Source organism: Lates calcarifer, linkage group LG8, assembly GCF_001640805.2.
Source record: "Lates calcarifer isolate ASB-BC8 linkage group LG8, TLL_Latcal_v3, whole genome shotgun sequence".
In the NCBI taxonomy this organism is placed as follows: Eukaryota; Metazoa; Chordata; class Actinopteri; family Centropomidae; genus Lates; species Lates calcarifer.
Genome location: NC_066840.1, coordinates 14,847,493 through 14,873,324, shown reverse-complemented (window position 1 = coordinate 14,873,324; position 25,832 = coordinate 14,847,493). Strand labels below are relative to the sequence as shown.

The 25,832-nt window shown below is 41.6% G+C and overlaps 2 protein-coding genes across 4 annotated transcripts; both read left to right on the top strand.

Moving 5' to 3' along the window:
* The first annotated feature begins 136 nt into the window (after window positions 1-136).
* Window positions 137-6,499, top strand: LOC108872568 (centromere protein F). The gene is made up of 6 exons (XM_018660332.2): window positions 137-786; window positions 1,126-1,487; window positions 1,678-1,777; window positions 2,432-3,020; window positions 3,283-3,411; window positions 3,925-6,499. Exons 1-5 carry the CDS (start codon window positions 580-582, stop codon window positions 3,396-3,398), a joined length of 1,374 nt encoding a protein of 457 aa, XP_018515848.1. The 5' UTR covers window positions 137-579; the 3' UTR covers window positions 3,399-3,411; window positions 3,925-6,499.
* kcnk4a (potassium channel, subfamily K, member 4a) lies at window positions 3,963-21,898 on the top strand. Of its 3 annotated transcripts, none has more exons than XM_018660342.2 (9): window positions 3,963-4,094; window positions 6,992-7,375; window positions 10,039-10,195; window positions 11,363-11,650; window positions 12,763-12,880; window positions 16,658-16,818; window positions 17,921-18,107; window positions 19,088-19,221; window positions 19,325-21,898. In XM_018660342.2, exons 4-9 carry the CDS (start codon window positions 11,462-11,464, stop codon window positions 20,477-20,479), a joined length of 1,944 nt encoding a protein of 647 aa, XP_018515858.1. In that variant the 5' UTR covers window positions 3,963-4,094; window positions 6,992-7,375; window positions 10,039-10,195; window positions 11,363-11,461; the 3' UTR covers window positions 20,480-21,898. The 3 variants fall into 3 exon arrangements, with proteins under 3 accessions (XP_018515858.1, XP_018515857.1, XP_018515859.1); XM_018660341.2 differs by having other exon boundaries at window positions 16,658-16,827; XM_018660343.2 differs by lacking the exons at window positions 3,963-4,094; window positions 6,992-7,375; window positions 10,039-10,195; window positions 11,363-11,650 and adding an exon at window positions 13,395-15,245 and having other exon boundaries at window positions 16,658-16,827.
* The last annotated feature ends 3,934 nt before the right edge of the window (window positions 21,899-25,832 follow it).

Sequence of the window (25,832 nt, the reverse complement as noted above, 5' to 3'; positions counted from 1 at the left end):
CCTTTTAACTGAGCTTCAGGAGAAGGAGAGCACCCTCCTCTGTCCAGGGAGAGGAACTGCAGCAGTGCAAGCTAGAGCTGGATGCACTCAGGGCAGAAAAAGAGGTCAAAGAGGTGGAGGATGAAGCTCAAAGGGAAAAAAGGCAAGATGAGAGGTTGGTGGAGACCACAGAGCTACAACCAAATGAAGAAAAGGAGAGTGCTGTCACCTTTCACACTACAAGCGAGCAGAGAGATGCAGATAAACCAAAGATTGTCTCATCTGATGCTGAAACACCAACACCTGTTAGTAGTGAAGAAGACAATGAAGCACTACTGTTAGGGGAACTGCGCCCAGGCTCTGTAGACTCAGACAAGACCGAGAGTAACCACGACTCTGCTTGTGTGATGGAGGAGACTGAGTGTGGTCACAATGGAGGAACAGCAGCTGTGTCTGCAGAACTACTTGCTTTACGACAGGAGAATCAGCTGCTGAAACAAAGACTAGACGGCTTAACCATGTCAGACACCAACAGCCTGACATTACAGACTTACAGTGAAAACCAAGAAGACCCAGTCAACCAAAGCCAAAACACAAAAAATGCTGTTTTGTCTCTCTTGGTGGAGCAGAGGCCACCCACTGTGCAGTATGACATCACCACTGAGGGACAGGAGTCACCACTGCAGAGTGAGAGGAGGAGGGAAGATGGAGGAGGAGGTTTTGAAAAGGGAGGATAAAAGGACAACAAGGGCCGAAGAAGAGCTGGAGGAAGTTTCTCAGCTTCAGATCAACCACCTAGAGCAACAGGTAGTGATTGTGTGTATAGTCTTTATATCACAGCAATGGTGGTACACGTCTTGACTGAAGATGAATAACAAAAACAGGTGGCTGAGTTTGTCACATAGGAAAGGAAAGGAAAATGAAATACCTGATAGTTTAGTTTGCTTTGAAACTGAATTTTCATCTCTCTTCTACACTGAGAGGAACAGTTTATTACATCAGTAAAGGAAAACATTAATTCAGTTTATTTCATTTAAGTATTCCAAGTTTTCCGAATTACTGTGTAGAGGTTGACTTATATTTAAGCGACTTTTATTAGTTATGTCTGTTTCACTAAGTCTGTCTTGTCGTTTCTGCGCTGTCCAGGTGGTGGCGCTGCAGATGAGAGTACGGGCTCTCTCTGAGGAGACCCAGCAGCAGGCTGAGGAGCTTGCTGTGTGGAGACTGGCCTCAAAACCAGCTCCAACATTTGACCAGTTCCTCCCCAACAAAGATAACCAGTCTGAGACCCAGGACCAGAGCTCTGCTGTCAGACAGCCCCAGTCAAACCAGCAGCAGACTGAGGAGACGACCCAGAGCCGGACTCTGAGTCTGACTGCACTGGCTCAGGTCCAGGCGCCCACACTGGGTGTGCAGGGGAGTCCCAGTCATGTGACAGTCATCAGAGAGGATGAGTTACTCCTCTCCTGCTCCATTAACAAACTGCAGGGCCGCATGTTGTTCTCCAGGTAACACGCTCACACCAGGGCTAGAGGCAATAAAAATGTAGCAGTAACTTACATTTGAGGCTCATGTTAAATGCATATATGTGCAGTGATTCTGTTTATTTGTAGTGTTTAATGTATGTCTGTATGAAGGTTTCTGTTGTCTTCAGGTGTCTTCGAAATAAACTTTTTTTTTTCCTTATTTTACCACAAGACTGCAGCAAGGCAACCTGCCCGAACCAAAGAGTTTTCATCCCTCTAAAAAGACTGCAGCACTTCAGGAATACAGTCAGGACACTGCCAAGATCGACCAGGTGATTTTCTCCATTAAAGTCATCACTCACTTAAACACCAGACCACTATACTATGTGTCTTTGGCACGTTATATCAAAATTTCCTTGAATATTTCAGCAGAGCTTTGTAAATGCAGTCCATTTAGGGGGAGTGAGGACTGAATTTGTTTTTCCAGTGATGCTTAATTTTACAGGTCCATAATTTCCCTAAGAATTTCCCAGGAAGTTTCTTGCAAAGAGCTATGTAATTTGGTGCAAATTATAGGGAAAATAAAGATGGGGTTAAAATAGTACACGTCAAACTAAGTAATTCCAAATCACTGGTAGTGTAATCCAGAGAGTCTTTCAGTCGGTGCACAGCCGGCCAGCTGAACATGAAAAAATGTGAAATCTGTCCACAGAGAATCATGCAACGCAACATTTTCCAATAATAAATGAATAATAACTGAATGTGTATTTTGACTTTATATGGAGCTGCAGCCATAATTCTTTCCAGGAAATGATCAGGAAATTCATTTAAATTAGGGACCTGTAAAATATAGTGTTTATACTTTAAAACACCTGTTACTGGGAAAAAATGCTACAGTTTCCAGTTTTGACTCCCACTTATGTGTATATATTTTTGATGGATTAACACGCAGGTCTTTAATTTCTGTGTTTTGTGTCTTGATGCAGGAATCTGAGAAAGAAAACCAGGAGATCAACATCTTACAGAGGTCAGACACCTGTCCAACACAACACACGCAACTCATCCAGATGTCATCAGAAAAAACGGGTCAACAACTTGTTACCAAAGATCTCCATAAAGTTTCGGGACCAAATAAGACCAAAACAACAGAGTGTCACATGGGGAATCCTGAGGCCAAATCAGATGCTTCCAGAGCTACTAATGAAATAAACACAACCAATGATTCCTCAGACAGAGGTGTCAGGACAGAAATGAAAAGTGTCAGCAGTCAAACAGAGGAGAGTTTGTGTCCTCGCAGTGCTCCAGCAGCATCTGAACTCCACTGTGCTTACACACAGACAGAGGAGGAGGAGGAAGAAAATGAAGATGATTTAGTGGACTCCCCTCCTGTCTCCCCTGTCCCATTATCTCAAGGCGCAGAGTCAGGAGACAAAATGTTGTTTTCAGGTTCCTTCCCCATCCCGGCTGACCCAGCACGTCTGGCTGAAAGAATCCGCCGTAACAGGACGCAGCTGTCGGCTGCCTTTGACGACACAGAGTACGAACCTTACGGACTGCCGGAAGTCGTCATGAAAGGTAACTTTATTACCTGGAAAATTGATAGTCTTGTTTTTTTCCAAAGTGTCCCTAAACAGCTTCGGAGTGAGACCAGCAGTTTTCTCGTCCTTCCAGTCTAAATGGTCCTATTTGAATGCTTAATGCAAAGATATTTTAATCTTACTGGTGGGTCTGACAGAAGTCAACGTCTTTCCCAAAATGTCAGAATTTGTTTTGTGCTTTCACACTTAGTCCTTCACCTGCTGTTCCTTAATACTCTCCCCCTCTTCCCATCCTGCAGGTTTTGCCGACATCCCAACTGGTCCCTCGTGTCCCTACATAGTGAGGAGGGGTTTGTTAGGGACGACTGTCGTACCTGTCCAGAAAGACTCAGGACAGGAGGAGGAGACAGATTAAAACACAGCTGCAGGTAACCTCCGGATCCCTCAACCCTAATTGATGTTGATGTCAAATAGATTTCATGTCACAAGAACTAAGAAATTCAAAAAGCGTATTAAGTTATGATTAATAAATAAAGATTAATGATAATTAACTTAACTTTGCATAGATTTTCTGAATAGGTTTTTATGTTTTAAGGCAACAGTAACATGGTGTTTAACGGTCCTGACTAAAAAACTAAAAGTGTTGATGGATACACAAATAAAAATGTGTTTTAACTTTTTTCACTGTTTTTGACATTTAGTTGAATGAACAGCTACTTAATCAAACAAATAATCTGAGATTAATCAATGATGAAAGTTGTCATATAGTCACTAGGTCACACTAGGTCACTAGGCCATATTTATTATAATCAATGAACATGTCACAAAGTGTAATGCTGTGGCTCATTGATATTGTTTTTGACCATATCATCAGCCTATCGGAAAATTGTTTCCTTTTTATAAGATCTGAGACTAAAATATAGTTTTTCATTCTCCTGCAGGTCTGGTGAACTGAAGTGATCACTGTGGCTCGACAGTGAACCTCACTGATGGACGACGGCAGCTCAACAAGAACACTCCAGTCACCAGCAAACTGAAGCACTTCAGACCTTAAAAACCCAGTTCATAAAGTGCTGCAGTCACCCATGGACTTCTGTACACGTGTATGCAGGTAACAGATCCTGCACTGACAGAAAAACCACCTCCACTGTGGATCTAAAATGTCTTAATGGTCACCAGTTTGTCCTCTTAATCACCGTGTGGAGCCTTTGCTGTCCATCACAATGCAGTGTCTCTACACCCACCTGTTTATTTAGGTGCAGAGGTGGTGACTTAGTGATGTTTGTTGATGTTTCTTGAAGTTGACAACCACTTTTCCAAAGGGACTGTTTAGTTTTTAGCAACTCAGAATTAAGTTATGCGTCTAGCCTCAGCCTACTTTGAATGAAACAGTGCCTAGCTGACGCTTTTCTAAACAAGCACTTGTCAAGATAAGTCTGACTTGTTTTCCAAAAGGGTGAAGCCAAGGACGGCCTGTTGTGAAAATGTGATAATGTATATTTTTTATTTCTTGAGGTGGCTTATTTATGCACACTTGAATGTGTTGTTTTTGTGGAGGACAAGTGTTTACAAAAATTGTGTGAAACCATAGCGAGCGTGCATGGGAGACGTTAGCTGTGAATACGAACATGTGTGTCCTTGTCTTGATGTTTGTATATATATATGTGTGTGTGTGTGTGTGTGTGTGTGTGTGTGTGTGTGTGTGTGTGTGTGTGTGTTGGAGAGAGAAAGGGCCGAGCACATGTCTATGACTCAGTCTAACTTGCGTCGGTTTCCGCTCCATGTATGGTGATGCACACTGCGCTCCCTCTCTCCTCCCTCTGCTGCTTGGCTTCTCTGTCTTACACGAACGAGCACTCATTAGTCAGTAACTCTGCGATGAACTTACCAAAAGCTAGACATGTATTAACTTTATTTTATTAGCAGAGCGTACACATAGATTCAGCTGGTTTCCATTATTTGATCAGATATAATTTATTAGATAGACCACTTTTAATAGATTCTGTTTCTTGCACATTTGTTACTGTGCCATAGACAACAGTAGCCCACATGTATGTACACTGTAGATTATGTAGATGAGTTTGGAGTTCATGTACAGTTTGTATGATGTCCTATAACAGAGGATAATCACCACTTTGCTTGCTTACAAGGTTTGACTGCTTAGTGAAAGGACAGGTTCAGATTGTTTTGGTCTTAAAATTATACTCACATGCCCATAGGTACGTTGAAAAGGCTGCTGGTTGTCTCCTGGCTGTGAAGAATTTCAGTGGAAGAGAGAGAGAGACAAAATCCACGGCCCCCGTTCTGTGTAGAAATACACTCTTAAGTTTAGTGGAAGCTAATATGAAACTTGAACAGTCTAACTTAAGGCCTCGTACAGTGAAATAATGCACGTCTCTGCGAGATAGTTTGGTCTGTGACAATACTGGCAGGATTAGTTGGAGACCAGTCAGTCACAACAGCTCCTAGACATTTTCTTTAGTTTACTTTTTCTTTACATTTTGTCAAATTAAAAAAAAAAAAAAAGTCTCTGAGGAGGGAAAATAAAGCTCAGTGAACGTCAGGACAGTCACTTGTCACAAGTTGATTTGACCTTCGTCTCATCTGCAAATGACACTCTTTTGTAGAGCAGTCTGTACTCTGACAGTGATAAATAAGACAGTGACCAATAAGCCACAATGGCTTCCTCCATTTTCAACTCTCCTGCTTTCTGTCCCCTCCTCATTGGTCAGCACTGTCAAGATGGCTTGTTATTGGTTAATGGCAGGTCAGAGCTGAACTTGACTTGAAAAGTTTGCACAGATTCACTCAGCCTTTACAAGACAATCCACTAATCGCAGCTATACTATAACGACTGTAATGTTGGAAGACACCTGCTTGGTTTGTCTAACTCCGACTGCTGAGGCCTCCTGTTAGCTTCAGAAATGGGACTGGTGAGTGAGTCTGTCCCCCTTTAATGTTATTGATGCTGCTTTAAGCTGCTATGCTGCTCTTACCGAAAGCAGAGACACAGGAAACAATTACAACCATCATTTATTCCTTTAATATATATATTAGCATGTGGGTCTTTTAATGTGAGCTTGAAAAAAGTGTGAATCTATCCTTTGAAACCTTGTGCTGTCTTTCAGTGATATTTGAGATTATTTAAGCTAAAGTTTTGTCAACACATAAAAGTGTGGAGTGATTTTTTTTTTTTTTTTATGTTTACATTTTCTGTTAAGGTGAGTTTTTCCTTCCTGGTCTTGGCTCGTTAACTTGGTTCAGAACAGAGTGAACTGTTTCTGACTCGATGCCATCGCCGGTCATTTGCCATGTTGACGCACACACACACTCCCCCTCCCTTTCTGCTGCCTTCATATCTCTGGGATCTGTAGTTTTTTTGGCAGTGAGGTGGGATGGGTCGGACTCAGAGCAGGGAAGCTCACTGTGTATCTTGTTGCCTTGTTTTGGACACTTTCATGTGAATGTATCTGTGTTGTGTTTGCGGCTAGAATAAAAGGCTTGCTCTTAATTTAACTGTCGTCTCTCTTGTGGATTCATTTATCCTTGAGCGCCTTTGAGTCTTGGGAGTCGGGCTGTGTTCTTTGTGCTTCATGTTGTCGTAGCAGAATCCTTTTTTGGTCCGCTGTCAGCTGCGTGTGAGGATTTTGTTTTTGTTTTTTTTACTGCTAGCGTACAATTAAGATTAAATGAGCGTCACACTCCAATGATGAGAGACTCAAAGTGTTTAAGTGGAATATCTTGGTTAAATCGCATAATTATTTCCGCAATTACCACAGCCCTCCCCCTTTGCCTCTTGGTCATGAACACATTGTGGAGAAGGTGCTGAACGCTCTCGAGGAGCAGACATGGATCAAAGAATTAAGGAGTGAATGGAGGAGTCAGGCTTTTCCAACTTTAGAGTCTGTTTTATTTCATCATGCAATTCCTCCTCAAGTGCAAGAAAAATTGAGTGGATCATAACTCTGACTTTGAAGAAACAAGTGTCTCTTTTTACTTCCCAAAAAGACTCAAGTTGGAAAGGCGAAGGATTTAGAGGGCTGAGTCCCCCCACCCCCACCGACCAGCTCAGGAAACTCCAGGGCCCTCTGCTCTTCCTCCGCAGTGACGGCACTTAATCACACTCGCCGCTCTGTAATGGACTTCACATGCGTTAGCACCTCGTCCCTCTCTCCTCCTCCTCCTCCTCCTCCTCCTCCTCCTCCGGCGATCTGCTCTCCTCTGTCAGAGTGATGTAGGGTCACGAGAATGGGGAAACACCTTCCAAGGAGAAAACACACATGCACTTTGACAACACACACACACAGAGCTCCGTGCTGAGAAATGAATGGTGAGAGAGCAGCACATGTTGCATGAGGAGGACTCGGATAGCAGCGTTTCTCCATACTGAAGGTAAGACATGCAGAATTTCTTTCTTTCAGGGGGGAGTTATAACATCAGTGTTTTTGAGAAGAGAGTATTTATTTTCATTTTACAAGCAGAAATTATTTTTCCTCATCAGGCTCTTTGATTTTAGACTCTGCATGTTTGCATGTGTGGCTCTCAAACTTCTTCTTTTTTCCTTTTAATTAAAGGTTACCAAGTAAGCAAGCAGACTGTCACACTCATTTAAAAAGAGATGATCAATCCCCTGCTCTAACATTCCTGCCCATATAAATCCTCTCAACCCTGACACTACTGAAAACACAGTAATTTAAGTGCAAAATTTAGAAAGCAACTTAGCTCATAACTATATTTTAAAATTCATGCATCTGTGTTCCTGTGAGCGCAGCTGCTGCATTTGATAAGCGTTTCATTGGAAATATTCTTTTTTTGGTTTTGTAGCCTCAGAGCAAAAATTCAGGCTGTTTCTATTTTTCTATGCTACTTCTGTAGCCCAAAACAGTCCTATCATTATTTTTGAGGATCATTCTTTCCCAGAGCGTGAAACCAGAGGACCAGAGTTGTAACCTGTGATCTCCCTCTGACGTCAGTGTTGGCTCACTGAAAAAGAGGCAAATACTTTGGGGGGGGGGTAATTACATCTAAAGGAGCTTTATTTTCTCTAAGCACTGTAAATTCTTGTGTAGATACTACATCCCTCATCCACAGACCGTCATGTTCATCTCTGGAGGATTGTTGGCACAGATAAAGGGGTGGGACAGAGTCTTTGCTTCTCTGACTGTGGCTGACGGTCACGTTCACAAACAGGCCTCTTTTTGTACAATACAGTAGGAATAAAACAAGCATTAAAGTCTAGCAGTACAAGCCTTTAAACTTTCTGTTTCCCCAGTATTACACAGCTGTATGTGTTAACATAATAAACATAAGTAATGCCAAAATCAACTTTTTTTTTTCTTTAGATACATTTTTATTTTTCTTCTTATCTTAAAAATCATTGTAGCTGTGACCCTTCCCTTCAACATGAACTACAGTCAGTCCATGTCAGACCTTTTATGAACTAACTGCTCCAATAACAGAAACCTAGACAAACTTGTTTTGGATCAGGGATTGGTACTGTCGCTTATAAACTGCTGACAACATCAATCACACAGACACAGAGCATGAAAATCCATTTGATTTTAACTTAACTTCTGCTGTTGAGAAAATGCTGTTTGAAGAACCAGAGAAGCGTCTCTTGGTTTGTTTTATGATGTAATGTTCAGCGTAGCTCCTATTAATACACAGTGGATTAAAGGTGCTGGTCAGTTCGTGAGCTCCGCCAAAAAGAAATCCGTCTCTCCTTCAACAAAAGCAATCTGGTGTAGAATTACACATGAAACACATATATCCTCTAAACACTGGCCTCCTTTAATCCCTCACTTTTTCCCCTGTTTGTCAAATGTTAAACTGAAGTAGATACTTTAATCCACTGCATTTGGTCATGTCGTATATTTCAGGAGTAAAAAATATTTGACAAGGATTTAGAAATGGATCCAGTGTCTGTAGCTGGTAAGAGGTTGTATAACATTCTTACTTTTGCTGTTAGGAAAAATGAACATCACAGTGCACAAGTGATGAGGTTATGGGATTATTTCCTGTAACTTGTTGATCTGGGCTGTTTTTGTTTATTTCTGTTACTATTGTTTGTTTTATTGTTATTGCTCTTACGGAGAATAAGAAAATCCACTAAATATACTGTTTTGTATCTGGTGCTTAACTTTAAGGAGAGCACAGGCAGTTGAAAAGGGGCCTGGGGTCTCCAGGACCACGAACGAGCTGCATTAAGAGGGATGTTTGCAGCTGTAGAGATTTTTTTTTAGTTTCTGTCATTCTCTCAGTTTGGTCAGATTTGCCATACACACCTGCCTTAAATGTAAAACCTAAGAATAGCCCATGTACATCTTCTCCCTGCCCTGTGCTTCTTTTCAAACAGCTCACCTCATGATTTATTGCCCCACCTGCTTCACTGTTTAACTTAAGATTAGATCACAGCCCGTCAGACACGGCCTCGCTCTTTCTAAAGCCCCCTCACTCAATATCTTAGCAAAATATCAAAATATGCCAGCGCAGGTTTAGACAGTGATAACTAACAATATCTGTCGGTGCTGAAGCCAGGGGCAGAGAGCGAGAAGCCAGCAGTCCATTAGCGCAGAATGCTAACAGTCGGCCAGACTCTGGGAAATCTCAGAACATTGTCAAGGTCTGTGTGGAGGCGACCAGAACCTGCCGACCCAGTACAAGAAGCTCCTAAATCCCAGTCCTCTGTGTGTGTGTGTGTGTGTGTGTGTGTGTGTGTGTGTCTATCACAGTTCAAAGAAAACATTAGAAGCCAAATGAAGATAAGCGATAAACATGTTTTCAATTAATGTCAAGATGTATGTTTGGAGTTTTGGCAGAGTCTAATCGTTTGTGCGACCACTGGCAGGGTGGCCTGGTGTGTGTCAGTCCCTCCCTAGTTATTATGACAAAGTCACGACAATGTGAACACTCATTTATTGCCACTTGGACCCTGCTGAAACAGAGAGAGAAACAGGAAACTGGTGCCAACTTAAAGCTGCTCTGTCTAATACATGCACACTTTACATGCATGCGTTCTTCAGTCTGAAGCAATCTGTATTTTGTTCTGCTTGAAGGAAAGAGAAACGACCCACAGTCCTCCTCTCCTGAAAGGTGAACCAGAGAGAAGAATCTGAGACAAAGAGGGAAGGGGAAACAAGAGTCAGAGATTTCTCTGTCACCTGATTCGTGGAGCTTTAACATGGGATGAACTCCTGACATCAGTGACTTAAGGTACACTATGAAAACATTCTTTGACAGTGATAACTATCATAAAAGAAACCACAGAAGGCATTTGAAAGTGAAGAATAGTTCCTTTCAACATTACAATAATGCTGCATTTGTCTGCGATCACATTGGCTGTACATCTTTGCACACTGCACCTTCTGACCAGCTATTCGTTTGATCGTGGACAGAGCTCACCTCCTCCTGACTGAGCCAAGTTTAGTTTTTTTGATACGGTTCGTGTCTGGAGCGACTCTGGGCACGCTCCAAGTTAAACACATCTCAGCTGTGGTAGTGCCACGCACTACGTCAGAACGACACAGAGGAAACAAAAAGCTGTGTCTGGAGGGGCTCTATCTGTGCAGGAGCATTTTATAATCCTTATATCACGTTAACAGCCGGTGACACAGAATTTGTTAAGACCTGTGGAGATGGCTGAGTGTTTACCACATGAAAGCTATCACCATAGATCTTATATTCTCTTTTATTGTGCTGAAAACAGAACAGGTGAGGGTATGATTGTGCTCTGATTCAGTTTAAGAGTCCAGGATTATGACTGTGTGCAAAAATGTAAAACGTATTCATGTTGCATGCTGTACTAAAACTTAACATCAGAGGGTACTCACTAGATTTGATTCACCTCCTGTCAGCTTTGGCTAAACTTCTGTGTGATGAAGTTCAGATAATTCCTAAAGAGTTCAAACTAACATACTGTATAGTGGAATTACTCTCTAAGGTCAGTATGAACAGGATTAATGATGATGATAATGATGATTGTACTCACAATACAGGTGTGTGAATATTGTTTTATGACAGACTTGAATCTGAACCTGTCCGTTAATGTTGTAGTTCTCAAACTAATTCATATTGTGTACTGCACTGATTAGTGGAAACATTTTATGACCCCATGATGATCACTGCAGTCATCAGATTTATTTAATGAGGTAAAAGTGTAGGAATCACTAAATGAAAATACTTATTATTATTATGTCAGCTCTTCTCACTTTTCCTGTTAGTAACTGTCCGTTTACGTAATCCCACTCAAACGCTCTGGTTCTGCTTTGACGCACAGATGTATATCTGTCTGCCTTCCAAGAACACTCATGTTGCTTGTTTCCATGTTTGCCCGCTCACACATACAGCACCTCCTTAACGGAACTTCCTGTTTATGTCCAGCTGTGCCCCTGTGTATCCTGAGTGAGAGCCTGACCAGATCCTGGCCCCTGAGCTCCGACCTCTAACCCTGGAGGGGCGCGGGGGTCGACGGGGGAGAAAATGCGGTACACCACTCTCTTGGCCCTGCTGGCAGGGGTCGTGCTGTACCTGGTGATGGGAGCGCTTGTTTTCAGCACCCTGGAGCTCCCCAAGGAGAGCTCGGCGTACGAAGACCTGCTTAGAGCCAAGCAAGACTTCCTCGATAATAACTCCTGTGTCACAGAGCTGGACTTCCACAAGCTTGTGAAGGTAACATCTCAAACATACATGTTTGGTCATATATTTCTCTTAGTCAAACCAGACTTACCTCAGTAAATAAGTAAAAATTATCTCTCTAGACTAACCTGGCCCTGGTCAGGCTCGATTTCAGGCTCAGTTTTAGGTCCCACACTTCCAGTAATTGTGAGTACTCAAGTGCCTACTTGTGCGACGTCTTTCTGGTAATTACCACAGAGTCCAAGAGCTCGTTAAGCATGTGGAAGTTTATCAGAGCTCACTTAGATGCAATTTATTAATAGGGACATCCTGTCACTCCTGCAAATACAAATACTGAACATGGCACAGTCAAGCTCAGATGATTTGTTGGAACAAATAAGTATCAGTCGTACAGTGCTACAGCTGTAATACATACAATAATAATACAATAATACAATTAATAAAGACATTGAATTATGTAGAGGCACAGGTACTCTAACTGTGCCAGACTGAAACACTGAAACAGTGTTTTCTCTCCCAGAACTTCCCCCTCACTGCTGCACAAGGCACAGTTTTCAGCATATCACAAATATGTTTCCCAGTGAAAAGGATCTGTGCATTATTCCACTGAACATAAAAAGACTATTTGGTCTCTCTCTAATGTCACCTAAATAAAAGACACACCCAGAGGTCAGTCTGTTAAATTAGAAGAGGGACAGACAGTAATTTCACCACATGAAAGTCATTATGTCACTTGTATAAACCATGTAGCAAAATCCACCTGATAGAGGACTGAAGTCTCCAAATGTCTGGAGTCCTATTGATACTTTAAATTTCTTTTATGTCGTGTATCTTATAATCATATTGAACCTATGATGATATGATTACAAGCAGTCTTTATTAGTTACAAGTAAGTCTGAGTTCATAGCTGGTCTGTGACATGCTGCTCAACGTTCTTCTTTGCTATGTTTTTGGCATATTTTCTTTTATCTCTCTGACACATTTTATCTGTTAAATATGTGCTGCTCGGTGGCTGTGAGCAAATACAGACACATTCGAAAAAACGAATAAAGCTTAACAAATGCAGATGTCTAAACAGATGATGTGTGCAGATTTATGTTAGAGGATAAATTTACAGTTTAATAACTTATATCCCTCCCCTGCAGGGAGTGGCATCTGCGGTGGACGCAGGCCTGGATGTGAGCAGCCTCTCTGCCAACTTCACCACCCGCTGGGACATGGCATCCGCCTTCTTCTTCTGTGGTACCATCATTACCACCATAGGTAAATGGCAGGACTTACCCTCAGGGGAAACTATAAAAGTGAAGACCTCTGTTGTAAAGATTACTTATGTTATGGAAATAATCACTGGGAAAACTGGATCCACATTGACAAAGGTTCTTTCTTATTTTCTTCGAGTGATGGAAATGAAATCAGATTTATTTCTTTATTTATTGCAGTTGGTGGTTATTTAATGTGCACTTAATGATCTGTCAAACATAGTGATGCCTGGAGAGCATATTTTTGGTTTGATGAATAATCCTGACGTCCTTAAAATGTTTCCACAAACCATCGTCTCCAGTGTTATTGGATCGTTTCAACTTGGATCCTTATTAACATCATTATGCTTTTTAAAAGTTTATTATGATTGTAAAAATCTCATTATTGATCTGATGAGACACATTACTGACTGTGAGTGGGTCGTAATGACTCAGAAGTCCTTTGGCCTGCCTCTCATTTTTCTGAGACTTAGGATGTAGTTTTAGCATTAAAGTGTTTTATGAATCTCTTTTTTCAGACAACCTGAAAACATCATTCCTCTGGCCATGGAAGTCGCTGACACAGAGGCATTATGATTTCAAGTCTTGGCTTTGATCCTTATAAAGCACAGTCAGTTTTTACATCCAACACCCAAAGTGAAGACTTGAAGGCTCTAATATATACGACTCAGATGTGTCTTGTGTGGCTTGTTGTGTTTGAGAGCTGCTCTGAAGTTCTGAGGTTGAGGGTTCAATCCTCAGGAGTTGTAGTGAATTTTAAAACCCTGCACTCAAAGAAAAAGGATTCAACTGTCTGTCCAGATAGCTTAGACTGTTAAAAAGACTATTTTGAAGTTCAGAGGATACAAGTTCAACCTTCATGTAATTCAATGATTTTTTTTAAGGCTGGTGCGCAAAGGAAAGACTGAAAAGCTTGAAGAAAAAAAAGCACTACCGTCTAAGTAAATAGCTCAAGCTGTTAGTCAACTGACTGGTAGTTCTGAGGTTGAGGGTTCAAATCTCATTGAAGTCACTTACTTTTTGTCCAACATCCAAAGTGAAGACTGAAAAGCTTGAAGAAAGAATGTTTCACTGTCAATCTAAGTAGCTCAAGCTGGTAGAAGATGGACTGGTAGTTGAGAGGTTGTGAGTTCAATTCTTATGAGAATCAGTGAGGTTTTAAAGGCTGGTGTTCAAATGTAAAACTGAAAAGCATTAAGAAACAGAACCCTACTGTCTAAGGAAATAGCTCAAGTTGTTAGTCAACTGACTGGTAACTCTGAGGATCAGGGTTCAAATCTAGTTCAAGTCAACTAATTTTTGTCCAACATTTAAAGTGAAGACTGAAAAGTGATCTGGGAGAGACTCCCAGTGCAAAGGGTACTTGGTGGTGTAGTGGGTTTGTTTGCGGCCGTAAGGTCGTACTGGTCCGGAAGTGGCTGGTTCAAATCCAACTCATTGCCAGTACCTGCAGCATGGGGTAGGAGGAGGAGAGGATGGCGGGTGGGAGGGGTGGTAAATTGCTCCAGAGAGAGAAACAGGAGTTTTGAAAAAAATTATGACACACTTTAATTTTTATTGAGGTGGGTGGGACAGTGTTTTTGCAAGTGCAAACATTCAGCCCCCCCCGAGCTAACAAGAATTGGAGCAAACGTTTGCTAACTGCTGCTTAAATTATCAACACATCCATTAAATTTTCTGTGTTTAATTTGTCAGTGTCGTTTTTTCATTGTCAGCACGTGATTTGGGTCAAAACTTAATTATTTTATCAGCTGATTTTACATTCTTCACCTAAGCTAGCATTCAAGCCAAGCCTTTTCTAGTTCTACAGTAATGAGAAGTTAGGAGATGCACTTGTCTCTAGGCTGAACAAAGGTTAAAGTGTTTTTTTAACACCAAAGGAGTACAGAAGCCTTTTAGATACGACAATCTTAAGCAAGCTCTACATAAACCATACACCAGATATACCAAGTTAAATACAACATTTGATAGAGAGGGAACCTGTCCAACCAGCTTCTTACTGCACCACATTTCAATCATGCCCCGACACAAGTGTACACCTTAATTTCCCATTACTGAAACAGGTGTTGCTAGGCTATCCTAGGCTACGATGGTAGTTTAGGTTAAACATGCAAAATTAGCAAACAAAAGAATAAAGTTTTGACCCAAATCACATGTTTACAACGAAAAACCTGCACTAAGCACATTAAACACAGAAAATCTACTGAATATATCCATAGTTTAAGGAGCAGTTACCAAATGTTTGTTCCACGCGCTCCAGTTCTTGTTAGCTGCATGTGGAAGGGCCGAGTGGCAAACAGGAAGTGGACGGTACCAACTGGATTTATAGGGGCGGACGCTAAGAAAATCGCTTTTGAAAGAGTACAAAGGTAATTTTATTTTTTATCTGCAAACTACTATAAATATTAGCTCCTCGCAATTAAAGAAAGTCTGTGGATTTTATGGCTTCGTTAAGGCAACTCCGAGCACAAGATAAGATATAATCATGTTACTGCTAGCACATACTATTTTAGTTCTCTGAACGTGATCGAAAACTGCTACAAACCTGGTTTATTTCCTAATATCTTCATGTGCACTGGTGGTAGACACCTCATATATTGTCACAAAATTAATAACAGAGTGTAACTGAAGATAATGATAGAATCAGGACTAATTGTTCTTTCTGCTCCTGATCTGGTAACAGGCAAGATGCGAACCACGCTCTGCTCTGCATCGCATTAACTGTACAGCTGCAAATTAACCCTCCATGCCACCAAGTCCCCTTCATACTGGAAGTGTCTGTCTGAGAGCTTTTCAATATTCACTTTGAGTGGTGGATGTCAAAATTCACCAATGATTGAAAATGATTGTTATCGTCTGGGAATCAAACCCAGAATCAGATTTCAGAATCAGGTTTCCCTCTGACTGAAAATGCTGATGCTTCTCTGTACTTCTTTTAAGACTTAAAAACCTTAAAATGTGAATGTATTACAGTTTGTGCACATCTGCTGCCCTCTATCAGCTGAATGAGTCACAGCAGAGAAAACTGCATTTTCTCAGTCTTAATACGACACATTTGAGTCTTACATTAGCCAAAAACAGAGCAGTAATCATTTAATTCATTATTACACAGAAGTAGCTGATAACACTCACAGTGCATGGGTTTGAATTATGGCACCTATCAGTATCTGCTTAAACATTATCAATATTGGTGTAGATATCATAATAAGTATTTTTGAATGTGACGTATCATTACGGCCTTTCATGAACAGGGCAAATACAAAAATGTGTGTAATCCTAATAAAGTTACCGATTAGATTATTGGAAAGACATGTTGACATTTTTCTTTATGGAATGAGTAATGAGGTAAAAGCTGTCTACTGCATCACTTCATCACAGTTGCAATTAAAAAACAGTGTTTCAGTCTTGCAGGTCTGAATGTAAGACAACATCACAGACACAAACAGAACAAGCACTTCAACATGAAGGTGAAGAGTTAATGGGATATACAGTATGTTAAACAGAACGATTGCACTATGAGAGCTGTCATCTGTAGAAACACCTGTGACTGGTTGAGCTACGATTGAAACTGGACTGTACGAGCTGTATTAAAATGTACACTGAACATTAATCGGTGTATAAAACTCATTCAAAAATAACACCACTTAATCTAAAGGAGTACTTTAGCATCTCGTGAGTTAGCGCGCTCTAACAAGAGTTTGGTGAACTTGGAGTCTTTTCTAAGCTAATTAACTTATCTAAGCAGCTAAAGGTGCTTCTGTTGTTTTGTGGTTTTTAAAAGGCTTTGGGAACCTGTCTCCTCGGACATGGTACGGCCAGTTATTCTGCGTGTGCTACGCCCTGGTGGGCATCCCCATGTTTGGCATACTGCTGGCTGGAGTGGGCGACCACATGGGCACGGTGCTGCGGAGAGCTGTGGCCAAGATTGAGACGCTCTTCCTGGTGAGAATGGTCTGTCCTACCCAGGAACCAAACCTCAGCTGGATTTAAACATGTCTAACAGCCAAGCACCTTTGTGTATGAGGCCTGGACCTGGTGTTGTTTTATTGCTGTCTTAGCTGTGAATAATTCTTTGTTATCTTCTGTTCAGTTGGGGTTGAACCATCATTTAGGAACATGTTAAAGTTCATATGGTCTTGATAGACTGAGTTCACACAACTGATTTGAAGCATGTCAACAAAATTAGAGATTTATGTAGAATGCTAACCAAATTAGCTACAAGTAGCTGCTGCCTCCACATAAGTTACAAAACATGAATTGCAAACAAAACCTCTGCAGGTGATAATTTATCTTAAACCTGTATTTATACAGGCTGTGTGGTTGTTAACCAGCACTGCCTGTATACTTTAACACTGTGGAGGTGACGTACACTAAAGCTGCAGCTCTCTGCTCATAGTTAAAGCATTTCACTTATTCACTTGTCCTTTACTGGAGAAGTCAAAGATCTTCAACCAAGAAAACACTTTAACAAAAAGGCTTACATGTGGAAGTTCATTCTTGGCCTTAGAAATAATAAACTTTCAGTTGCATCTCATCAGCAAATGGGTTTTGTTCAGAAGTGGAGCACTGGAAATAGCCACTAAGATCATTTTTAGTTAAGATCATTTTGTTTTAAAAAAGCTTATTTAATGATGGGGCTGACTGAGGATGAGCACATGATACATACATTTAGAAAACAGGCATCAAAGAAACAACTTTCACTTATATTAAATATAGATTAATTTAAATTTCAGCAGGGATCAGTGGTTTGATCCCTGACTCCTCCAGTCCACGTGCTGAAGTATCCTTGAGCAAGAAAACTGAACTCCAACATGCCTCTGAAGGTGTACCATCAGTGTGTGTCTGTTAGAGTGCTCTATGTGTAGTATAAGTGTTGTATGAATGGGTGAATGTGACGTGTTAAAGTTATATAAATGCAGCCCATTTGCTATTTAGTTGTTTCATTTAATCCAGTTTTATTCTTGTCCTCTTTTGTTCCGTTCTGAAATGTGTAACTCTCACTTCTCTCTGCTTCTGTATTTGCTGTTTTCTTTCTCTCCGGCAGAAACGTAAGGTCAGGCCGACCACTGTGCGCGTGATCTCAGCGGTTCTCTCCATCCTGATTGGTTGTCTGATCTTCCTCGCCGTGCCAACAGTCGTGTTTCAGAAAGTGGAGTACTGGTCGTTTCTGGAGTCGCTCTACTTTGTGGTCATCACTCTCACCACTGTTGGCTTCGGAGACTACGTACCAGGTGCCGACACACACGCTCAGTACAAGATGGCGACCAGGGAGGGAAATCAGAAAATCTAAATTTTTCTCTACGAAATTCTGTTTAATTTTTAGACTTGTGTTTTTCTTCTTGTGATCATTTAAACAGTCTGATTAAACTGGAACACCTCATAGACCTGCACCCTGTGTTCACATCACAGTGGAGGATGGTGCAGGATTTTTAGGGGAAAATCTAACTTATTGGTAATTATCAGTTTTCAAATATTGTTAGAAACAGTTTAAGGAACAAGATCCTTAAAAGGTAAAAACTCCAGCAGCAACTTTATTGTCAAGCACATTTTGACTTGTGGTCTTTGTCAGGGTCACCATAACGCAAAGAACATTAGAACATTATTTTTGAACTTAACATGTTGACTGCGATGAAGGCCACAAGCTGAAACGTGTTAGTCTGACAATAAACATGTTCTTCATACACCAAATATTTTTAGATACGTTTTTTCCTTCTTCAGTTTCTAAAGTTTGTGAGTTTTATAAACTTTCATGATCTAGTCTTTTACCAGGAGAAGTGACTTTTTCAGAGACCTACAGGCTGAAAAAGCACAAACAGCTCTATTGTAAAAAGAGGTGTCAGCTGAATGTGAAGGCTCAGATTTCACCCAGCAACGTTTCCTTTTAGTTTTTAGTTTTTAGTTTTGTCTCAGTATGATTGTTCCTGAATAGATCCATTTAGAAACATTTTAGTCATTTTCAAACATAAATACTGAGTTTGGACTGTTGGTCAGACAAAAAGATCATAATAAGATAAATGATAAATAAATAATCATTAGTTGCAGCCTTGTAATGGAAGAGGTGTGTGCATTAATGTGAGTAAGGTGAGTAATGTGAGCATTGCGTGGGGCATCTCAAGCTGAAAATGTTGGGAGCCTCTGGTGTAGCAGCAGAGGAACTGCCCCTCAACCAGACCACCTCCATTAAAACCAGGTCGACTCTCTCTGTGTCCAGGTGGTGGTCATGAAGGCATCCTCTTCAAGCCTCTGGTGTGGTTGTGGATAGTGTTTGGTCTCGCCTACTTCGCCTCCATCCTCACCATGATAGGCAACTGGCTGAGGGTGCTGTCTAAGAGGACCCGCGCTGAGGTGAGAGAAACACGGTACAAGGATGTAAAGCAGAGCTGCATTTGATCTTGTTTCGACTTCTGTCTTTTCTATTCCGCTGCTGATGTCTCTCTCTCCCTCTCAGATGGAGGAGTTGAGGGCCCACGCCACCGACTGGACCCAGAACATCCAGAACATGTCCATGGACTTCCGCATCCCAAACCCTCTGGAGTTCAACGACCCCTTCCTCCTGCAGCGACGGCGCTGGAAACGCAGCGAGCGCCGGCGCATCCGTCGAGGAGCCCAGGGCACTCTGGGGTACTGGGTTCGAGGTGGATCTGAGAACGGACACCTGCCGAACCGCTGGGCCGGCCTCTCCAGCTCCATGAGCCAACTGGAGGCGCATTCGTCTCTTGAGAGGGCGGTGGTGGCTAAGTCCAGGCCGAGGGGCAGCGCTCCTGCAGAAGGAATGGTCCTGAAAGCAGGGCCTGGATTGAGGGTGGACCCAGCATCGAGTCTGCAGGTGGATGGCAGGTCGTTTCCTCACCTGCTGGCCCGCTCGTTCTCCCTCCCCGTGGCCCGCTCCACCTTGGAGCTGGACCCGGCAGGTGAAGCCATGCAGGGAGAGTCTCTCTCTGGATCTGAGTCTCCGTATGACTCCAGATCAGACGGCTCCTCCGTCTCCTTGTCATTCCCAGCGCTCCACCGGTTCCAACCCTGCTGTACCATCAGCGCAATGGAGAACGGAGGAGCGAGAGCCACAGACACGGACACTCCACAAGAGAAAGACAAACTGATTCCAGCAGAGAAATGTGAATCTGCAGCAAACAATAACCACAAACACACATCTACCCCTGCCTTTCGCCCTTACTCCTCCCCTCCTCCACCTTTTTTCCCCCCTTCTTACCCTCCAATCATGCTCCCTTCCCCTCCCCTAAACACCGCCTCCACAGCCAGCTGCCAGCTGCTGGATTTCTTCGGGGAGAACCTGGCGTACATCGACGAGTCCTCAGACACGCTGAGCGACCGCGGCCAGCCAGCAGCGAGCGATGAGAAGAGGAGACGGCCGCGAAAACCCAAAAGGAGGAGCATTAGGAGGCAGCTGTCACACAGGTGGAGCCCCCCACAGGTGAGGAGGCCCAATGACATGCAGCCACCGTCCAATCCCCCTACACCACCTCCAGACTCCTCTCTCTCAGACCAGCCCCCATCGGAGGAGCAGACAGATTCAGCATCCCGCACCATGATGACTGCCACACTCACAACACAATGCCAAAGTCAGGACGAGGTGAAACATTAATGGTCCAAAACAAAGCTGTGGTTTTACAACGAAGCTGAGACTCAACATGCATACCATATCCAAATCTCACTTTACAACCCAGCTATTAACCAGCGCTATTTACGGTCAGCCTCGCAAAGTCAGCCCACAAATTTAGCTTTGTTACTTTGTGATCTGGCAGAGCTCAATAGACATTTGCTCTGGGACAGGAGTCCCTTTAAATAGACTACACAATACATGATTTACAAGTGCTTTCTTTCACGTCAACACGAACCAGGAGCTCGTGACTCAACAAATGTTCAGCTAGTCTGGAAATGCTGTTTTTTTTTTGTTTTTTAAGAAATTGGCTCCTAAGTGAATAAAAAGTAAGAGAGAAACAGTCCTTTCAAACGAAGGAATTATACATCACTTTAAAAATCAACCACAACGAGTTTTAGAGGCTTTAGGAGGCAATGAGTCACATAAATATTTCAACATCATTACATATAATTATCTACTTTGTTGATCTGGCCTTCAGCCGCTGAGCTCAGTCGATTCTCGGCAGACGTGTTCATCACTAAATCTCAGATTGAATCTGGCTTTATGAGGCTGACTTTTGGCGACTGACTAATAGCTTTAACTTCTGTACAGAGTTTCCCACAAGGTTTTACAGCTGAGGTGGGCCACCTCACCTGAAACAAGACCACTTTGCCTCACTTCAGAAAAAAACACTTAATACACAAAATATAACAATAAAAGGGAAAAAGAAAAAGATTTCACGCAGCAAATGCTGTATACTTGACAAGCAAGACCACCTCAGCTAAAAAAAAAAATCCATGGGGGAAAATCCTGCAGCGGGTGGAGAAACTGAACCACAACAATAGTACATCAGCATCAAAGCACAGCAAGGCCATCATCCACCCTCAGACCAGTGTCAGTCCTCTGTGTAATGTCGTTCAACTGAACTCTCTGAGACTGAGACTCTCTGGTTGTTATCTCTCTCCGGTGATAAAACAAGTGGCTAACTACTTCCCTTAAGGGTTCTTTGATCTGCTGCTTCGTGAAACTGCTCTTGAATATTTTTAAGGTTTAAAAAGGGTTAAAAAGACATCACTCAGACCAAGTTACTGTCCACAGCTTCGTGTTAAAACGTTTGTGCTTCTTACACCATGATAAGCATCTTTGTGTGCCGGCCTTGGATACCAGTGGTCAGGGAGCTATTAAAGCAACGCTGAGGTTTTTTTTAAAGTTTGTGGTGTTTACCTACTGTACGATCAAGTGTGAGCACTTTTCCTTCTGCTGATACAGTTGTTTTTGTTCCCCTTTGCCACACAAATAATCACACAGGTTATTCAACTTGTGTAAATGCCTTTCAAGTGCTATCTGTCCTCAGCTGAACTCTGTTAGTTGCCTCATATGTCTTATATGTCCTAATGACACATTAAAGTGATGATTATCAGACCTCTCTTACCTAACACTGTTATTTGACATTAACAGGGCTCGCCTGTGCTGCAGGTGCCTTTGTGATTTTTTTATATTGTTGTGACAGTTTTTTTTAAAGGGTCCATGTGGAGTTCTTTATGAGCGAGTCCTCATTATTCATGTGCACTTGGATGAAAAAACACATCCAGTAAATGACTTCACACTATTCCCCCGATCAACAGGTCACAGCTCGTCACATATGGCAAGAAACGAGGGCTGAGCGATACGGCCAAAATGTTATCACATTAAAAAAAGTCATATCACTCAACAATAGATGTTAAATCATTATTTCCTTCAAATTTAAAAGCTAACTTTTGCTTCTCTGAGAAAGCTGAGGTAAGATGTTAATTCTTTGACAAACACTTTGAGAAACAGTGGAACAATTCTCAAATTGGATGTAGGACAACAGCCAAATTTATAAAATTGAAGTGACGTGATTATTAGTTCATGATTGATTTCTGTGCATACTATCTAAACATGGTAATTAATCACCTTGAACAGTTATTGATCTTTTGTTATATTGTTATCAAGGAAAATTATATCATCATTTTATATTGTGATATAATTTTACATTGCAATACAACATTATATTGTGATAATTATCATTAACATTTTATTGCCCAGCGAAGAAAAAGATTGCAAGGTAGTAAACATGGGCGTGAACAACGCAGGTGTTTTATGAGGAAGGTTTGTTAGACTTCAGGTACACACATGATGCATTTTAGTGAATGTAAACAAAAACTTTGCCTGCAAGAAAACTCCACATGGCACCTTTAAGTGCTGCAAAACCTGTAGTGCCTGTAAAGTGATATGTTAAGTGAGATAAAGCCGAACCTGTTTCATACTACTTACTGTTTCTAGGCTGTTTTTGAGCGTGACAAAATTCAGTACAGTCAAAACAATAAACACGACACACAGGTAGTCAGACAATCACAGAAAGACCCTAGTATAAAATCTCAGAGGAGACATTTTGCTTTCTCTCATGCATTATCATTTTAAAGATGCATTTATCCGATAAGAGTAAAGTTTAGTTTACAGTACAGACTGTATACAGTTTGCGTGCAGTATAAAATTGGGACACAGTCTGTTGTTCCCAAACCTCCGTCCTCTGGAGAGCGGTAGATGTGAAGTGACCTGAACCCTGAACTCTGAAAGTCCTGAATGAACTCCACTCTGGGTGGATGTGGGATAAACAGTCAGTTCCTGCTTACTCAGAACCAGGAGCTACTACACGAGGCTATCGTGGCATCATGCCCTCGACCAGCGCCAAAATAAGTAACTGACTGAATCCACACGCAAATTCAGGCTCCCACATATTTTGTAATTTGTTGACAGAGGGCTGGAAGAAGAACGATATTCACATGGCACTGAACTGGTGCTGCTGACCATGACCAATCAGCTATATTGTTATTATGTGGAGTCTGACAGCTGACCTGATGTTTTTCCTCTTTCACTGTTTCTTTTCGCTCTTCTTTAAATGCAATAAAAAAGAAGAGTCAGGATATTTGAATTGTGTATCACTGATGACTCATATCTTAAATATGTTAAGCTCTGAACTGAAGTGTCAGATAGGGGACGCTGTTTGTTCAGTGTAACTCAGATCAATGGCCAAGTTGTGGCACAACGCATTGAACAAATCTGCTTTTTATCATTCAAAGTAACACAGTATTTAACTAGAAGTGGTGAAATAACTAATATAGTATTGCTTCTTCTTTTAAGAATGTAGGATGTAACAATTTGCATTTAGCATATGACTTTATATTTTAATTTGACTTAATACTTTTAACATTTAGAATTAGCATATACATTTCAGTTAGTAATGTTTTACAAGGATCAATAGAGTTTAGAGATGATTAGTGATGTGTAGCAGGATATACACTCAGTGGCCACTTTATTAGAGATATTTTAATCTAATGTAATCCAATACAACTGATCTGCTTTTCATAACTTTAATGTTGCTAAAAATGTTCAGTTTGTTGACACTGTCCTGGAAGATTTAATTTAACTATTGTGTTTCAGCGTTAAGGTCATAGTTAGTGATGGGGTTATACTGGACTACATTATATTCAGATGTGTTGAAGTGTTTCTAATATTCTGCTCCTCTCATGTTTGTTAATGAAAAGAGCAAGAAGAGAAACACCTCTCACTATAATGTAGTCCAGTTCAAACATGTAACAAATTCACAATTGAAATTCAAATTGAAAATAATAATGCAAAGCACTGTTCTTTGTTTGATGTGACTTTCACACTCGCCTCTGTAGCAACTACAACTGCACACAGACTCACTGAACTGTCAATAAACACCAGTGAATGTCTCTTTTTACCTCGAATCCAAGCAAATGAGCCTGACATGAATTACAGGAAAGAAATCACAGAAATGTCGCCCTCATCTGTTTAAAAAGAGAACAGCCAGGCCTCTGTGGGTTTTGTCCCAGCAGGGCCTCAAGTGCCGCTCTGGTCTCCAAGTTTGACTGCTAGAAGAATATGGCTTCAATAATACTGAGGCCACAGATCGCTATCTTCTGTTTACTCCTGTGTCTCGTTACTGTGCAGTTCTGCTGCTTGTATAACATTTTATTTTGTGTTTACAGTGTCCTGTTGCCCCGACAGCAGTGTTTTAATTTAACTGCCAGAAATAACTAGGAACGATTTCAATCTAGTTGTGACAAATAAAATATTTTCAAAACCTGTAATGTGGGCTATATTTGACCCTGACCATAAGGTGCATGTGAGAAAGAGAGAATTGCTTTTACAACCTTTATCAAAGGCTCTCTTACATTTTTGGTCAGTGAGGGAAGTGTGAGGGAGTGTGTCGAGAACCAGAGCCATGAATCATGACATATTTCGCTATATGAAGTCTACACAGGCCGGATTTGTGTATGTATGGGTGTGGGTGTTCTCTCAGTGAGGGTCTGTGCATACACTCCCTCTGTCAAGGTCAAAGGCACAGACGTGGTTTATGAAGAGAGGGGTGTGTGTGAGCGGGGGTCGATACCCAGAGCAGACTCCCCTCCCAAGGACAGTGGGACCCAGTGTGAGACAGAGCAAAGCGCTCTACCGTGGGATAAGTACAGGTTGGATATAGCAAGGGGTAGTTAAGTGGAAAAGACTAACAGATGCTGGGGCTAGTTTACTCAGGGGGGAGGGAGCCTCACCACAGCTCAAGCACTAGCACCCCGACAAACATACACACACACACACACACACACACAGAGAGAGAGAGAGAGAGAGAGAGAGGAGAGAGAGAGAGAGAGAGAGGCTGCATTCTCACTGTGGCTTAGAAAAAACAATTTTTACAGCTATGGCTGGAGAACAGTTTGTATCTCTTTAAGCTATTTTAACAGCAGAAGCAGCTCAGATGAAAACCTGACTCTCCTCAGTGAAGACAGACGAACCCCCAACAATTCAGTGTCAGGACATTAAAGGCTCAGTTCACCAAAAGAAAAAAAAAATCCTTCTACTGTAACACACGGATAGTTTTCTAAATATCCATATATTACTGCCTCTGTGTGAAATAGAAGTGAACTGAGTTTTATTTGTGGTGCACAAAAATCTCACCATGTCACTTGTTTTGGTTGGGGCCTTTCTATGTCATTCTAAAATAAATATATATATAAAATATTAGTGAATAGACCCTTTAAGGAAATCACAACTGCAACAACAGCTTCTTGTGGTTGAGATGAAGAGAAAACAAAGTTAATAACTGGCCAAATAAGACATTAAATAGTCTCTGAAATAACTACAGGTAGGTACAGATGTGTGTATCCTGGATTCATTACATAACTGGACTGCACTGGTCTACACATATTTGGAAAACAAGTGGCCTACACCACGAGTCTGAATGCAGTCTCCAGATCTCAACCCAGCTGAGCACCTATGGGAGATTTTGGATGATTATGTTAGACAAGAATGG